The 19,138-nt window shown below is 37.7% G+C and overlaps 1 protein-coding gene across 5 annotated transcripts in view; it reads left to right on the top strand.

The window, feature by feature from the left end:
• Nucleotides 1-19,138, top strand: part of LOC121382974 (dentin sialophosphoprotein-like) — a 32,589-nt gene that overhangs the window by 10,289 nt on the left and 3,162 nt on the right. For 2 of the 5 annotated variants that reach the window (XM_041512673.1, XM_041512674.1), the window contains exon 2: nucleotides 9,236-12,790. In XM_041512673.1, the coding sequence (XP_041368607.1) occupies nucleotides 9,236-12,790 (3,555 nt within the window). The other 3 variants (XM_041512676.1, XM_041512677.1, XM_041512675.1) reach the window with 3 other exon arrangements.

Here is a 19,138-nt window from a genome sequence, read left to right as displayed (position 1 = left end):
CTTCTCTGTGAAGGTGTAGACATAGCTAGCTTCCAGTGTAAGGTACCAGGTACTGGTATAAACAACTACACTGAGTCAGCTGTGCCGCCCAGTGAGAATCGTAGTCACAGAAAGGTAGTCTTAACAGCTAATTAGGTAATCTTCACATCTGTAAATCATATAATAAAAACAAAAGAAAACAACATTAGAACACTATAACAAATAAATAAATAAATAAATACTTAAATAAATAAATAAATAAATAAATAAATAATAAAAACAACTTCACCACATGAACAAAGACTTTGAACATTGGTGAACAAAATATAATAAGGCCATAAATGAAGTAGTTTTGGGTAGAATAATCAAGCTTTTGCTGTTTTATCCCCCAAAAACTGCCGGAATGGATGGTCAACTTTCGTAAAACTCCATGAATAGAGAGCATACAGATAGCACAAAAACTTGATGTGATAGAGCAAATCTGAGCTCAGATTTGGATTCAGCAGTCCATGCAAGAAAAAACTAAAATATTTTTGTAGACCAGTGTAATCAGACACCAAGTTTTCTAGAACAAAATACAAAACACAAACAAGGCATCGCAATGAATACATAATGGTTGCCAAATCTTTTTTCAAATTAATCCACACATTATTTACTGATTAAGGCTTTTTAGGCTGTGTATATGGCTACTAATTTAAAATGGATGAAACAAGGATAATACAGCCAAACGAAAAATAACCAAACTAAAATTAAATGTTTTATTTGCATAGTAATATATTAAAATAATAATAGTAATAATAATAAACTAATTAATTTTTTTTAAGCCAAGGTGACTGGTCGCCCGCCAGATTTGTGGTTTTATATTTCAACTCATTCGTCAGAATTTTCACTCGCTTTTGACGAGCGGACTAGTAATCATAAGGGTACGAGACAGGGGAAGGGAAGAGGAGCAAAACCTCAAATTCGGGCAAAAATTATACAGATATTCGGGAAAAATGTGCTAACTTCATACCTTTTTACCATATATTTTCATCATTCTATTCATGTAAATGTGTGTAGTGACTCGTTTGCAACCCTATGTAGCTGTTTTGGTAGTAATGCACAATGAATAAATGTTGTTATGCAGATTCGGGCATTTTTCGTTTAATTCGGGCAAAAGCCAGCCAGCCAGCCCCCCCCCCCCCCCCCCCTACAAATATGCCTATGCTAGTAATAGTACATTCTTGAGCCCTGCTCTCACATTCAGAATATGCAGCACCACATGACATTTTAATAGTTCCTGAACGCAGGCCGCAGCGCCAGTCTAAAAATATTTCCCCCGAAATAAATTTAAAATATGATTCACATGGTCGTCACGAGTTACGCAAACACAAATGTGTTACCTGATTTTTTTTTTTTTTTTTTTTTTTTTTTTTTTTTTTATTATATTTTTTTTTTTTTTTTTTTTTTTTTTAAACCAACATTTTTTAAATTGTTATTTTATTAATTTTTATATATATATATATATATATATATATATATATATATATATATATATATATATATATATATATATATATATATATATATATATTGCGTAACCTACGTTACACAGGGTTTTTTATGTCCCACATATATATTTATGCCTGAACCAAGAAGCAATTAACATAGTTGACAAATACACAAAGGCGCATGTCACATTTTTCAAGGGAGGGTTCCAACGTTTGAAAAGAGTACCTACAATATTCAAAAATATACCAGCTTTGTTTGTTTGTTTTGTTTAACGACTCAACAAAGATACTAGCATGCATTATATATGGTAATACTCTTCTATAACACAAAGCTGACGAAGATATTATTATTACAGGTACACAACTAAACTCAAATAAATTCACTGTATTCATTCGCTATACAGTTGATTTTTCGGGGCACTTTTGAATTCGAAAGTGATGGTTTGCACCCCCAGCAATTTTCACTGGATCCGCGCCTGTTACAATATAATAGTGTTTATGTGTGTGCATTTGTCTACCTTTCATTTTTAATATACAGTGTACATGTATATAATGTTTATAAGTATGTGGTCTATATACAGTACATGTGTAAAGTTAAAGCTGTCTAGGTAAGCTATTCAAGGGTTTTTCAAAAGGTGGTATTTAAATTATGTCATTTCTATAGATAACTCGGATACACTGCATATTATTATTGAGTGGTTTAACGTGTCCATATACCACTATGGTTTCGAACACGCCTATTCCGAGTCCGGCCTCCAATAAGACTCGGGACAGGGATTGTCTCGAACAAATAGAGCCGAAGAGTCCTTTAGAGATAAACGCGATTTTTTTTTTTTTTTTTACTTTATCCTGTTTGGTTTGGGTTTTTTTTTTTTTTTTTTTTTTTTTTTTTTTTTTTGGTTCGCCTAAACTAAATTAGTTTCCATTGCCGATAATGTTAACATTTTTAACAAAACTGATATATTGCAAGCAATGTTTTAACCAACAAAGGCAGAACGCATAAAGTTGTGGTACGTTACATTCAATCCATATGTATGAACATGCGGCGGGCGGGGTGGGGGGGGGGGGGGGGACGACACTACACATCTGTTGCCATGAACTAGGCTTACTGTGTATCCAACACTATCCAACATCCCAGTTAATACATGTTTAGCGCCCCCATCCTATCCTCGCCCTATCCCCGAAATCCTTTCCGTCCCAGCTGATACTATCAACCAATATTTAAAAAAATTTTTTAAAGGGACAGACCCTAGTTTCAGCCCATGAAAATGCACACTAAATTTAGTTAATCTACAAACTTGTAACACATTTGGATAATGTTACAATTCAGTGAAACATGAGTCTGTGACTTTGAAATGGTGAAATACTCTCTAAAATAGACTAAAACTCGACTCCATAACTGTTACTTCTCAGACGCACGTGCGTTTTTAAAAATATGAGAAATGCATTTTGTGATATTAAAAACACCAGGATGACCAAAAACACTTCGAATGTACGGAAATGGATAACCTAAACAATAAAATCTAAGTAAAGTATGATTTCAGTTATCAAAAACGGCTCTAATAGTAAAAAAAATACGCCTTAGTGTTTAAAAACTAGGGTATGTCCCTTTAATGAACGAAATGTTTTATAGTGTGTCTGTGTGTATGTGTGTGTGTGTGTGAGAGAGAGAGAGAGAGAGAGAGAGAGAGAGAGAGAGAGAGAGAGAGAGAGAGAGAGAGAGAGAGGGGGGGGGGGGAGGGTGGTGAGAGGGATTGTAGAATGTGTGGGGGTTTTCTCCGGAAATCTGTGTTCCTAGCACGAATTGCTTTATTAGAAATACGTTTCCTTTTACGAAGGTTAACCTGGTTATTGATTTACTTGTACAAATACCTATCTCATTAACGTCTTCTCCTAAGGCCAGCATAAACAAAACATTACGTCTGATGTAACCCTACATACAAGTCATAATTCCTACTTCCTGTTTCGCTTTGTCTTTTAGCTTTAAATCTGATGATGATGATGATGATGATGAAGATGATGATGATGATGATGACGATGATGAAAAAACGTTTTTGATAACTGAAATTAGATTTGGATTTTATTATTTAGATTATCCATTTCTGTAGCTATTTCTTGTTCCAGCCAGTGCTCTAGAACTGGTGTAACAAAGGCCGTGGTATGTGCTATCCTGTCTGTGGGATGGTGCATATAAAAGATCCCTTGCTGCCAATCGAAAAAGAGTACGCCATAAAGTGGCGACAGCGGGTTTCCTCTCTCAATATCTGTGTGGTCCTTAACCATATGTCTGACGACATATAACCGTAAATAAAATGTGCTGAGTGCGTCGTTACATAAAACATTTCTTTCCTTCCTAGTATCTGCGACTTTAAAATGATGGATTGCGTTGCAGTAAACCACACTTCGTTACAGTAAACCAAATACTTTTTAAGGCATGACCTAATGCACAATTAGAATTCCATTATTCTGCGTGCATTAACACACTCGCTGAAAGGCAACCGTACATTCTAATCCGAAGCCGGAACAAACCCCGAGTTACGACACCCGAATGCGTGTCCTGTTCATTATGCAAATGGCAATGTGTCTGCTATCAGCGGTGACAACGAGGTAAAACTTATCCTGGCTAGTTAATCAATACGTGGCAAATTAATAGAAATGTTCTACTGGATAAAACCTGTGGAAAATCAGAACAAAGACACGTACAGGAGAATAACGCGCTTGTAAACGTGTATGTCGATTTGCGTTGCATGCTGTGTTTGATTCGATGTTGTGTTTTTAAAGGAACATTCTGAATGTAAAGTTGGAAATAGCGTTGTCGTCCTATTCTTTCTGTTCATTCGTTGTTTTCTGGATATATTGGACATAGGTAAACGTCAAGAGTAATTCTAGAAACAGGTAGAATAGGTTTTTGTTGTTGTTGTTGCTGCTGCTGCTGTTGTTGTTGGTGGTGGTGGTATTTATGTATGTATGTATGTATGTGTGTATGTATGTGTGTATTTGAGTATGTGAGTGTGTGTGTGTGTGCGTGTGTGCGTGCTTGCGTGCGTACGTATGTACGTATTTATGTATGTATGTATGTGAGGATAGGCAGGTGGATGGATGATTGAATTTATGTACATGAAATATAGTCCGACCTCGTTACAACGACATTTACACCATCCGACCACAAATTGTAGGGAACAAACGTACATCAATGTTATTCTGTTCATTACACAGGAATTCACACCTTCCGACCCCGACAAATATCTCTCTCTCTCTCTCTCTCTCTCTCTCTCTCTCTCTCTCTCTCTCTCTCTCTCTCTCTCTCTCTCTCTCTCTCTCTCTCTCTCTCTCTCATGTGTCAAGTATATTTTCAACAACAACGTATAAAAATTAACATTTAAATTATAGAGAAATTGTTTTGCTCATCCTTTTGCACTTAAGAAAAACAATATAACAGCTATACAGCGAATACATTTTTGAGAAAATAACAACGCCCTATTAGATTACTTTTTTATTTTAATATTTTATAATTTCTTTACTTTTACCAAATTAAATCAGTTTTGACATTGAAGTCTCCACACACCTATACTGAATCCCGCTACGGCTATGGGCTATTATTTGCTAGCAAACAACCACCTCTATATATTATATATTTGCATACTAACTGTTAGATATACATTTTCCACGCTCGATAGCACAACTGTGTCAGCTGTTGACGTCTTGAAACATGCTTTTCTGTGAACAAACAACTATTTATTTGAATATGTTGACTGCAGACATTGCTGCGAGGGAATAATACGTTTCACGCTTTGTCACGTTCATGCTGCGTTCAGTTTTAGCTTTTTAAAGGGACGGGACTCAGTTTCTCAAAACCCCGTAGGCATAATATTTCACATAAACGTAAATCTCTACGAATAAACCATAGTTCTTATTACTATTAACAGTACTATGAAGTACATGTACACATATTGTTTTTAAACAATTGCTGTCCTTGAAATGCTTCATCTTCCATATCATGATATGATTTTTCTGCGTGAAGTAGATGCCAAACATATTTAAACATATGACGGGTGTATCTGCTAGTCGCAGAGGTAAACTTCAGCCAATATAACCTTGTACTTCGGTTATTAAAATTACAACAAACTTGCATTCTTATGTCTAGAATATGTATGTCTGTGTAATCACTTCATTTAAGTCATAATAATGTTTAGGCCTAAAACAAAAATGTGTATGTTTCCGGTTCCCTACCTACTCTAATTTTATGTAGCGACTTGAAGCAAAAAACCCAACAATCATGATTCCTGATATTTGTTTGCAATCAGCAAACTAAATTCGGAACACCTCGACTGATTACGGTTTCTTGTTTTGATATGATTTTTTTTTAAAGTTCCTTTTTATCTACCCTATTTTTTTCCAAGGATGAAACTTGAAACACACATTTTTTAGGCCTTGTGGTAGCTACGTATGGATTTTTCTCTACAGTAATATTGTACGTAGCAATTTAGTTTGTATTCAGCAAAACAAAATATGAAACAGTTGGGTAAAAAGATAACCTATGATGTAATAACACTGGGTTCCCCAGATTAAATAATTCAAATAACACTAGGTTTTATTAGCTAACTGTTTTCTCTGGCGTGGCCAGGATTTTATTTGGAGGGGGCGGTATGTAGTCCATTGGTAAGGCGCTCGCTCGATGCGCGTCGGTCTGGGATCGATCCCCGTCGGTGGGCCCATTTGGGCTATTTCTCGTACCAGCCAGTGCACTACGACTGGCATATCAAAGGCAGTGGTGTGTACTACCCTGTCTGTGGGATGGTGCATATAAAACTCCCTTGCTGCTAATTGAAAAGAGTAGCCCATGAAGTGGCGACAGCGGATTTCCTCTCTCAATATCTGTGTGGTCCTTAACCATATGTCTGACGCCATATAACCGTAAATAAAATGTGTTTCCTTCCTTCCTTCCTTCCTTATTTGGAGGGAGGGGGTTAATACACTATATAATAGTCATGTTTTGGGGCGACAGGAAAATATATAATGTCGTTGAGGAAAACGGTATGTAGGTCTAATTGGAGTTGGGTGGGGGTGTCCATGGCCCATTGATCCCACCTCTGGGTACGCCATCATGTACTACGTTTGAATTAATTATATCCACTCTTCGTTGGTTACTACAAACTCGTCATTGCTCGTTTAACTTGCTCACGTAACGATTAGTGTCGTGTGCAAAAATTGCAAGGATTCGCATCAACATACTCTGCAAAACGTGTGTAAATCATTGGAAGTAAAGGTAAGAAAACACATGGTATAAAAACCAGCGGTCTCGCCCATCAGTCGTATAGCATGCACAATACAAAATGAGCTACAGTTTTAATAACTTTGTGTTTGTTTTTGTTTAGCGGTACTTTGGATAAAACATCCACAGGTGCAAATATCGTTGGTGCAAGTTTCATTGATCCGGGATTTGTAGTTTGTGAGAATCGGGAATAAATCCATTATATTAACAAATTTAACGTAGATCTAAACATAACAAGATATTGCATCGAGACAAGACAATTACCTTAATGCCCTTTACCCCCCACCCCCACCCCTCCACCCACCCCTAATTTCTGGCCTGTAAAAATACAGGGATAGGCGTCATCTGCCCTTACACCCAAGATCGTAGCATTATTATTGTCCAAATATATAAAAGCACAAACAAAAACTAGCAAAACTGTTATATTATATTCTTTCGGTGCTAGGAAATTACATCCCAAGATCACAATTATGCAGAGAAACATGACCGCCCGATTGGCTGGCCTAACCCCTTATCCCTACGCTTAAAAACAAATTTTCCACGGGCATGCACTTTAAATAAAATGGGCGTCCAAATTATACAAATGTGTTATTGGATGAAGGCGGATTTTAACTATATCCGAACGGAAATTGATAAGTTTTTCCTTAAATTCTTCGCTTCACATCGATTATTTCGCCAGCAGTACGAAGAACTGCAAGACCACTCCTATATATAACCGCTCCATAAAATACACGCGAATGTAACCTTAATTGCAAACCAAGTCCAGTGAATGTCCAAGTAGATCAATACCATGAGTAGTAACTTCTGCCATGCTACTTTAGCTGATTAAGATTAAGATCGAAAACACATTTCCTGTCCTGGACAGACAAACCGGCCGGTGCCTGTGCCCAAGATAGGCGTGCACTACAACAGCTAGCTCTGAATGTGCACGTTAATCACCAGTTCCAGTTCCAAGATCGAAAATGTTTGTTTTGTTTATGGACACCACTAGAGCACATTGATTAATTAATCATCGACTATTGGATGTCAAACATTTGGTAATTCTGACTCATAGTCATCAGAGGAAACCCGCTACATTTTTTCTAATACAGCAAGGGATCTTTTACATGCACTTTTCCACAGGCAGGAAAACACATACCACAGCCTTTGTCCAGTTGTAGTGCACTGGTTGGAACGACAAAAAAATAATCAGCTGAATGGATCCACCGAGGTAGTTCGATTCTGCGACGCAAGCACATCAAGCGAGCACTTAACCGACTGACCGGCCTCGGTGGCGTAGTGGTTAGGCCATCGGTCTACAGGCTGGTAGGTACTGGGTTCGGATCCCAGTCGAGGCATGGGATTTTTAATCCAGATACCGACTCCAAACCCTGCGTGAGTGCTCCGCAAGGCTCATTGGGTAGGTGTAAACCACTTGCACCGACCAGTGATCCATAACTGGTTCAACAAAGGCCATGGTTTGTGCTATCCTGCCTGTGGGAAGCGCAAATAAAAGATCCCTTGCTGCCTGTCGTAAAAGAGTAGCCTATGTGGCGACAGCGGGTTTCCTCTAAAAACATCTGTGTGGTCCTTAACCATATGTCTGACGCCATAGAACCGTAAATAAAATGTGTTGAGTGCGTCGTTAAATAAAACACTTCTTTCTTTCAACCGACTGAGCTAAAACCCGCTCCAATTAAGATCGAAAGACGTGGCAATACATTACACCTGCGACTGTTACATAGGCCTATGTGTAAAAATTATAATGAACTGCATCGACTAATTACTATCTGCAGTATTCTTCTTTAAAAAAATTTTGTAATTCCTATTTTTCAGGTATTTTCTTCCTTTGTATTTAGCTTTTCTTTCTGAATGTTCGTATATGATTGTATTTTGAATGGTCAATAGACACACATTTAGGCAGGCAGGCATGCATAAACAGAGAGACGACAAGTATAGACTAATAGTATAGAAGTCAAACTATGGTAAATACAAACATACAGGTATAGACAGGCAGAAATATATAAAGATATGCACAAACATAGATGCCATACAGACACAGACAGACAGACATAGATATACAGACAGACAGACATATTGATAGATAGATAGATAGATAGATAGATAGATAGATAGATAGATACATACATAGATACATACATACATACATACATAGATAGATATTTAGAGAGACGGAGACCGATATGCAACCACACACACACTCTCACTCTCTCTCTCTCTCTCTCTCTCTCTCTCTCTCTCTCTCTCTCTCTCTCTCACACACACACACACACATATACTCTTTCTTCTTTCTCTTTCTCTGTATTCTTTCTTCTCTCTCTCTCTCTCTCTCTCTCTCTCTCTCTCTCTCTCTCTCTCTCTCTCTCTCTCTCTCTCTCTCTCTCTCTCTCTCTCTCTCTGGTACATATTCTAGTACATACATACATACATACATACATGCATACATTAATTAATGTGATTTATTTTAATGTGCTATATTCGTTGCTACTTTCAGAAAAGACATCCTCTGACAGTCGTTGCGAGGACAGTGCAGACGGAGCTGAGGACGCAGTAGTGACGTCACCGAGACGTAACCAAGTCGCTGTTCCATCCACCACACGTTCTCCACGCGAATCTGATTTTAACTCAAAGGGAGCACTGGACACAAGCAGCGTTGCCATGAGTAAAGAAACACTCCCGTCGATCCCCATTCCTGTCGTGAAGGTCTCCCCAAGGAGCAGCCCTTACACCACCAGCGTCACCAAAACGCAGCACAGTGCAAGCACAGACGAGCCAGACTGGGCCAAGAGGAAGAAAACATCCAAAGTATCACCCGTGGTGACTCCCTCAGTGTCCATGTTTGCAGCAGAGAAACTGGATGCACGTGCAGAAAAGACGTCTGCTAAAAGACCGAGGGAAACGTTGCCTGCATCTCCTGAAGCTGTTCTGAACGTCTCTAAAAATACCTTTATTGGAGATAATGTAGGATCCTCCTTACGTGAGTGGAAGTCGTCAGAAGTCATGACAACACAGACCTTTGTCTCTGGAAGTCAGCCACCCTCCGAACAGCCATCTTTGCGGATTTCTACAGGTTCAACCCAACAGCACAGAAGGAATGTGCATTCATTGCCAAGCAATTTAGGATCATCCAAAACTGACTATACAAAAAAGACTCTCCCTCCCACTGTCCCAGCTTCTATAGACATTGGTAAGAAACATAAATTGGGAACAGAGTTGACACAGACACAGACGTGGATTACCACGCAGAGACTCTCACCAGAAATAAAAATATCTAAAACCGAAATGTTTAAAGATACTTTAGATGCCTCCCCAGTTGCTGTTATGAAGTTGCCTGGTAATTCAAATACGAAAGAGTACCTAAAAGAAACACAGTCGCACATTACAGTGGAGTCATCTACGATTGAAACAAAAGAGGCTAATCTGCCAACAAAGCAAGAGTTTAAAGATCTGCCGACACGTCAAGGATATCAGACTAAGACTGTATTGTCTCAAACTCAAGCTAAAGTTCATGCTACAACTGAAGCATCTAAAGTTCAGTCTAGAACCGAGATGTCTAAAGCTTGTGATACAAATGAAACATCTACATCCCAGGCTAGAACAGGAATATCTAAACATCAAACTACATCTGAAACAGCGACAGCTCTATCAAGAATTGGAATATCTAAAGCTAAGGATACAACTGAAACATCTACAGCCCAGACTAGAACAGGAATATCTAAACAGCAAGCTACATCTGAAACAGCGACAGCTCTATCAAGAATTGGAATATCTAAAGCTAAGGATACAACTGAAACATCTACAGCCCAGACTAGAACAGGAATATCTAAACAGCAAGCTACATCTGAAACAGCGACAGCTCTATCAAGAATTGGAATATCTAAAGCTAAGGATACAACTGAAACATCTACAGCCCAGACTAGAACAGGAATATCTAAACAGCAAGCTACATTTGAAACAGCTACAGCTCAGTCAAGAATTGGAATGTCTGGAGCTAAGGATACAACTGAAACATTTACAACCAAGTCAAGAACTGGAATGTCTGAAGCTCGGGCTCCAAATGAAACATCTACATCCCAGTCTAGAACTGATATGTCTAAAGCTCAGATTACAACCGAGACACCTAAAACCCAGTCTAAAATTGATATGCCTAAAGCTCACATTTCAAATGAAACACCCAAAACACAGTCTAAAACTGATATGCCTAAAGCTCAGATTTCAACTGACACACCTAAAACCCAGTCTAAAACTGAAATGCCTAAAACTCACATTTCAACTGAAACACCTAAAACCCAGTATAAAAGTGAATTATCGAAAGCTCGTGATACAACATCTAAAGCTGCTGTTTCGTCTACACCAGTAGCTGTTATGGGACTCGGTAATAAAACAGTAGGTGTGGACTCCTCTGGGATATCCCGTGTTGGTGTCTCGAAAGCTTCTACAGAGAAAGTCCAGCAAGGAGAGAAGGCTGGTAACACCACAGGAATAAACAAAACTCCATCTGATAAATTCGGTCCAACAAACCCAAACATATCTAAAGATAAAAAAGATGAAAGTCACAAAATCAATGTGTCAGAGAATGTAACATCTATTAATACGGCAACAGACGGTTCTGCATCCTCTTGGCCAAATCCAAACCCACATGGGCGCGATGAATTAGAAACGTCCGTTATCAGTAGGCTAGAATCTACTGGTTTCAGAAGAGATGTCTTGTTTTTTGATGGAAAACACAATGACGTTCGGGAGAAACCAAAAGAGAACTCTTCACAGACTAACCAAAGCAGATCTGTAATAAAACCGACTGAATCTGATGCTCGTTCAAAAACTACAGACAAAGAACATGTTTCTAAAGGAACCGAAAAGAGTGCAACTTTCCTTCATACAAAACTTGGACAAGATTCGTCGACATCTGTATATAGGCCTTTAATACGTGATGACGATGTCAATGGAAATAGTCTCAATGCAGGCCAGGCAATTTCAAGCAAGAAGGTATCAGTGCATATTGCAAAACAGCAGATATCTAGTGTAACTCGTGAATCTGAACAAAACGGAAATCCGCACACGAATGACTCGCCCGCAGTAACTTACAGTACCAACTCTGATTCAGACTCTTCGGTATTGCAGGACAAACTCCAGGAAGACAACGACCAAGCTGGTGAGTTACAGAAAGAAAGTTACAAATTGGTTACAGAAATGAATCCAAATCAGGAAGGTGTTCTTTCGGGTACGAGCATTCCTTCCAAAACAAAGACAACAGTTGGTTCTAGTGTCGAACATGTGTACAGTGATGCAAAGTCTTTTTCGAGAAACACACAACGATATGTGGCTTCATCAAAAGAAAACTCTCTAACATCAGTCTCTACAATTGTGGACAGTGGTGCAAAATCTGAACAGTTCAGAGGTGATAGAAAGGAAGGTAGGGTGGCATTCAGGGTCAATCAAACGTCTGACACATCACCTGATTCAAGCAAGGGTTTCACTAGTCCTGTGAAGATCAACGACAACAGTTCCAGTCTCAAACAAAATTCTTCTGTTGGAAAAGGTAAAACTAGTGGTGACGTTAAGACCACTGGAAAATATTCTGATCTTCTCGCCGGTTCGTCTGAGCAGATGCAGGTCTCTGACACGTACGAGAGTTTTGGGGATGAAACCAAACCTACCGAAGAACACGTGGATAAAGTGGTCAAGTCAAAGACTGGCGTATCTGGTGAAAATACAAATATCACTTTCTGCAATATCACAGCTAAACAGTTGCTGGAGAAAAATGTTTATTCATGTACATCAAGTGATTCGAATTCCACGACAGAATCCGTAAATCCTAGAATCGGTCGCTCTGAGGATAGAACCATTGTTGAAACCACAACTGTTAGTAGTAATGGTGACACCGATGGAATTGGCGAAACTTGGCATGTTGAGGACCTGTCCTATCACAGCTGGCAAGAAACGACTTTATTCCGCAATCAGAGTGGGAATTTACCTGATACCGAGTCTGCCAGTGTGAAACAACCTACCATTATTAAGGACGAGGGAGTTACTTTTTCGAAAACATTCAGTAAGTATTTGATTCTTCTTGTCAGTTGATATTACGATTTCAAACGTAGGTTATTAGTTATGAACACCAATGGGTTAGGCACATGGATCTAACATTTCTCTAAAATATCGATCTGTAGATTAATGTTCTCATCCCATTTAGATAAAAAAATACTCTGAATTAACGGGTTATTTTATATTTTGTTAAGTGCTGAAGACGTTAGCCACATTAAAGAGAGGTATTTTCTTTTTTTTAATTAATATATACCGTGCTAATAACTAACAGTAGCTATTTTGAATAATTAAACTATTAATGTAGTTTAGAAAGAGAATATCGTCCAACATTTTATTTGGTTTGTACAGGCGAGCGGTAATTCTTCAAGAAGTGCATTATTGTATTTGTTAGATCGTCCCGTATACGCACACGCACACATACACGCACGCACTTATGCGCGCACACACACAGTGATACTATAACTATATATAGCCATCGTTTGTCGTGGCTTTACTTGTTGTAGCAGCTTAATATAGTTCGGTTTAGGAAATAGTTCCTCATAATAAAACAAATAATAATACAAAATTCTGATATGCATTTTTAAATCTTTGCTTGATGCTTACAGGTAGGCTGACCTCTGTAGTATTTAAATAACACATTGATTTCAGGTTACTTGTTATATTTAGTACTAACTGATAAAAACTGTGCGAGTGATATAGTGCCACACAATTGCATAATAGCAACAACCAGTCTCGGTGGCGTCGTGGTTAAGCCATCAGATATACGGCTGGGTTCGCAGCCCGGTACCGGCTCCCACCCTGAGCGAGTTTTAACGACTCAATGGGTAGGTGTAAGACCACTACACCAGGGGTGCAGAAAGTATTCCATGTCTGCACCCTCTTCTCTCTCACTAACCACTAACAACTAACCCAGTTCTGGACAGACAGCCCAGATAGCTGAGGTGTGTGCCCAGGACAGCGTGCTTGAACCTTAATTGGATATATAAGCACGAACATACGTTAAAATGAAATAAATAGCAACATGAGGCGGTGCTTTGGTATGAGGGTGGCTAAATGAAAACTGTTCGTGATCAACCTATGATGAATTGTTGCGTGCTAGCTGTCAAAGGAGGAGAATCCCTAAAAAAACAAAACACCTATTAGTCATATTACCCTCTTGATGTGTTTTCCTAGAATATATTCTGACAGAAATTATATTGAACTGCATGGAGTAATTAATGGTGGTGTGCAACCTATATATATATATATATATATATATATATATATATATATATATATATATATATATATATATATGAAGCCTCAACAACAGTAAGCATGACTGAATCTGACAATTGTTCAGTCATTAAAATATTATGTGGCAGTTTATGGCCAACATGTGACTCTGCGCAATATTTATAGTTTCACCTCTAAACGCGTGACCTTGAATTAACCAAAATTAAGGCCATACGTGTTTGCGAGTTCTCGTGAAATTTCCGAACGATGGTTGTTTTTTCTTTTGTGTGGTTGGTTGTTTTGTTTCGTTTTTTATTTTTGTTTTTGTATTTGTTTGTTTTTTGTTGTTGTTGTGGGGGGTTTTTTTGGGGGTGGGGGGGGTGGGGGGTGATGTTTTGTTGAGGGGTCTCTTTGGGGTATTTTTTCCTCTCGTTTTAAAAAACAAAACAAAAACAAACAAAAGCATGTAGCACATATTTTATTTACATTATATTTTTATAATTAATTTCATCAGATATATAAGTGATTGAAGTGACCAACAGGTGTAAATCTTATATTAAGACACATTAGCAATTTTTGTTAACCATCTAGTTCCTCCATATTGTTTTAGCACTATTTACATTAGTCAAACAGTTATCTTGAAAGATGGATTGATTAGCATGGTTTGAGTCAATAATCTTATAAAGACATGTTTACAATTTACAGCAGACATTACACAAAACAGTGTGGCAGTAATAATATCAGGATGCAGCTTTCCATTCATTTTCTCTTTGTGGATGAGTTGGCAAAGATTAATTAAACATAACGTAATGGTCGTATTCAACCTGGCCTATCCAAAAATATTCAGTTAATTAATTCAAGTCGACTGAAACATTAATGAACGAGCCGGCTGGAAGTCTACACACGACGCTTTTGTTCTTTTGTTGAGATCTTATGCATGAAACACCCAACACAAGACCTGGCACGCCTTGAAATCCGAACGACAAATACGTTTTAAAGGCATATTGTCACAGACCAATGACCTATTACATGGCCTAACAAATATTACTTAAAAATACATCTATTGGATCTGTCCCTAAATGTACTTTAATCATCCATCTACGTAACCACCATACTCCACTTATTAAAGGGACATTCCCGAGTTTGCTGCATTGTAAGATGTTTCTGACTAATAAAATATTTCTACGATTAAACTTAAATATTAAATATATTTTCTTGTTTAGAATATCAGTGTCTGTATATTCAGTGTGTTTCTGGTCGTCTTAATATTTGTAAGAAGCCCAAACTGGATTTTGTCTTCAAATAATTTCGTATGTACGAAAAAATCCTATTTAGGAAATAAAATGAAATTTGACCTAGTACAAATATTAGAACTATCAGAAACACGTTTGATATACAGCCACTAATAATTTATGCAGAAAAGTACATTTGATATGTAATTACAGTCGTCAAAAATTCTATGCTAGTCGATAACATCTTAAAAACTACAGCAAACTCAGGAATGTCCCTTTAATGATATTTTGTAAAAATAATTGAATTATGGCAATGGTCCATAATTCAAAAACTAACATTGCTGAGAGGGTTGACATGGATTTCACTCCATCATGGTGTAGTTAAAGTGATTCAATAGCTAGATTTGGTCTGTAAAAATTAATGTAATCTATATTTATTATTAATTTTTAGAGAAATAAGGTACTTAAATCTGTGACAGTATGCCTTTAAAAGACCGTATTTTTGCACAGTGAGTGGTAAAATGATGGTTCATTCCATGAGTCTCTATCTAGTGTCTGGGGGCGGGATTTAGCTCAGTCGGTTGAGTACACGCTTGAGGTGCTTGCGTCGCAGGATCAAACCACCTCGGTGGATCCATTCAACTGATTAGAATTTTTCTCGTGCCACCCATTGCACCACAACTGATCAAAGGCCGTGACATGTGCTTTCCTGTCTGTGGCAGAGTGCAAATGAAAGATGCATTGCTGCATTAGGAAAAATGTAATGGGTTTTCTCTGATGACTACGAGTCAGAATTACCAAATGTTTGTCATCCAATAGCCAATAATTGATTAATTAATCAATGTGCTCTAGTGGTGTCGTTAAACAAAATAAACTTCTATCAAGTGTCTCGTCTGCTATATGAAATTAGCCACTCACGAGATCCTTCTTGAGCCGCCACAAAGAGGACTGCCACTCCCAGAATAGTTTTATTAAATTAAAACTAAAACAGGATAGAGCTCATTGGAATATTAATATAGCTTTGATGATATGCACTTATGAATCACTGTTAAAATAGCGGTCATATCAGGTGTTCTCGAAAGGTGAACATATCCTGCCTCAGCAGTGGCACTCGTAGTGAGTACTGCCACCACAGTTGTTTAAAACGATAAAACAAAAAGTGCAAAAGTTTCATCAAAGAGAAATATGGAATAGCAGCAGTCACTATTTTGGTCAGTGATGTATCGTATTCAGCAGATAAAACTTCTCAATGTCTACCATGAAACGTTTTGAATGTCCTCGGAAGTCCCTGGACATCATAAATCTGATGGAACAATTTCTGTACCAGAATGACACGGCGTTGTTTTAAATCTGCGTATAATGAGCATGCCCTTTGGTATCTTAAGAATTTGTGATATATGTAGACACCAACAGCTGGAGCAGAAGGTATATTGCTCGACATAAAGGGAAAATTGACTATTGGAAAGTTGACGTCATCCCTTTTGTCATACAGCTTACTTTGGAAGGTGTCGCTTTGAATCTTTACGCATATATCGAGGAATGAAACTGATTTAATACATTCAGATGTTTCTCGTATTTCCAACTCTTGTAATCCTGCTGTTATTGAATGTTATAAGATCATCAATTTAGCGGAAAGTAAAGTTAAAACGTTTAGCCAGATTATTCACAATTTCCTATTCACATGCAAAGAGGAACAACTCAGCGAGTAGTGGAGCATAGTTAGTGCCCATGAGGATTCCTGTTTCCTGCATGTATTTTCTCAATCTGATTAAAATTAGCTCTACTGGGGTCTACCAGTAGATCTAATAGCATTGCGTGGACACCCATGTTCAGGTGACATTTCATCTATAAATAACAATTTAAATATCGACCAATTACACTTCGCCTTTTATAGCGTTATTCGGGAGCATACAAATTCTAAAAATATCGGGCGAGACTATTTATGCAATAGGCGAACTTGTTGGTCTATTTCAACATTGAAAAAACGGGGGAAAAGTGCAGTAATAAACTCTGGATTGTATACTAGTATAAACAGATTTTATAGCTATACCATCATGGGGTTTTGTTTCGTCTTGAAACGAATTTTATATAAAATTTTATATTGAAATTAGTTTCCGGCATACTTCGTAATTCACCCGAATCATTTCGTATACCCTCGGCATAATCCCGAATATTTTCAAATTCTTTTCAAATAACTGTCATGATTTTGCAAGTAATGTTTTGATTGGTCGAATGAAAGGTCAACTGGACATGAGCTCCAACGGGCTGCTGTTAGATCCACATGTAATAGTGGAGCTAATTTTAATTAGATTGGTATGTTCTATCCCCAAATTTGATACATATATTGTCAACGAGGAAGACCAGCATGTCACATATGTCTGTCTCAGAATACTTTAGTCTGGATTAACTCTCGGTCTTTACGACTCGTCATCCGTAGAAGATAGTTATGTATTTATATCTTCGTTCACCGTTCTTTGTAATAAATGCCCCTTTGATCAAGGAATATAGTTTTCCCTTAAGTGTGTCGTTGTAGATTGTTGTGTATAATGTTGAAAAATCAAAAGTTTTAACATTGGATGAACTTTGATCTCTGGATTGAGAGTGAATGATTTCAATTAAATATTTGGAATTTAGACAAGTTTTATTTATTCCAAGTCTTCAGTCCTGTGTAAATGTTGGCTTTCTGTGTATCTACAGATTTAGTATTTCTGTAGATCATCTTATAAATTTTTTTAAAAATTACAAATTACAAAAAAAAGCTAAATTAAAACCCCACAAAAAACAAACCAAAAAAACCCCCAAACCCCCCCCCCCCCCCCCCCCCCCCACACACACATATAAACAACCATTCGTCTGCTAAAACTCTACCTAGTACCTACTATTTTAGTATGTTGATTTGTTTGGGTTTGGGAAGAGGTTTCTTGTTGTTGTTTTGTTTTAATGGGGGTGGGGTAGGGGGTTTGGTGGGGGGGGGGGGGTTGTTTGTTTGTTATTGGTTTTGTTTGTTTTGTTTGTTTTGTTTCGTTTCGTTTTGCTTAAAATTTATTTTGTTTTGGGTTTGGTTATTTATTTATTGTGGTTTTGTGTGTTGTTTTTGTTTTGTTTTTTGGTGTAGTTTAGGTCGAGTTTTTTTTTTTTTTTTTTTATAACATCTTAAAAAACAAATCAAATATTATTGCTTGATAACCTTGTGAGTTAGACTGATTATATGAATGTCTGGTTTCAGCAAACAATATCCCTTTAAAGAGATGGTCCTGGATTTGCCTCTATTGTAAGCTGTTTTCAGCTGATGGGCAATGGGCAACTAGTTTTACGTGTTCATGTACCACTGGGGTTTCGAACACGCCTCTCACGAGTAAAGTCTCTGATATGATCAGGGACCTGACTCGGGACACGATGTTCAACTAATGGACCCTTTTCACGACTACAATCACATACTAATCACATTTAGTTTTCTTGTTTCGAATATCATTGTATGTTGGGTGTTTCTGGCAGTCCTCATCTTTGTGGTAGCCAAAACTTATATATACAGGTATACATAATTTCTTATGTACAAACTTACGGAGCAAAATTAAATTTGAGCTGTTATAAACATTAGAATGACGAGAAACACATTGAGCACATTTCGCTGGTATTGTCAACGAGAAAATGGATTGAATATATATGTAAATGTAGTTGTTAAAAAAGACTCTGTTAGTCGGAAACATCTTACAGTGACCATTCTCGTCAGTGGGCCTATTAGGCTATTTCTCGTTCCAGCCAGTGCACCGCGACTGGTATATCAAAGGCCGTGGTATGTGCTATCCTTCTCTGTGGGATGGAGCATATAAAAGATCCCTTGATGCATTAGGGAAAATGTAGCGGGTTTCCTCTGATGACTACGAGTCAGAATTGCCAAATGTTTGACA

The sequence above is a fragment of the Gigantopelta aegis genome, chromosome 10 (genome assembly GCF_016097555.1).
Source record: "Gigantopelta aegis isolate Gae_Host chromosome 10, Gae_host_genome, whole genome shotgun sequence".
NCBI classification, from domain to species: Eukaryota; Metazoa; Mollusca; class Gastropoda; order Neomphalida; family Peltospiridae; genus Gigantopelta; species Gigantopelta aegis.
Note: the sequence above shows the minus strand (reverse complement) of the source record. Positions and strands in the feature narration are given on the sequence as shown.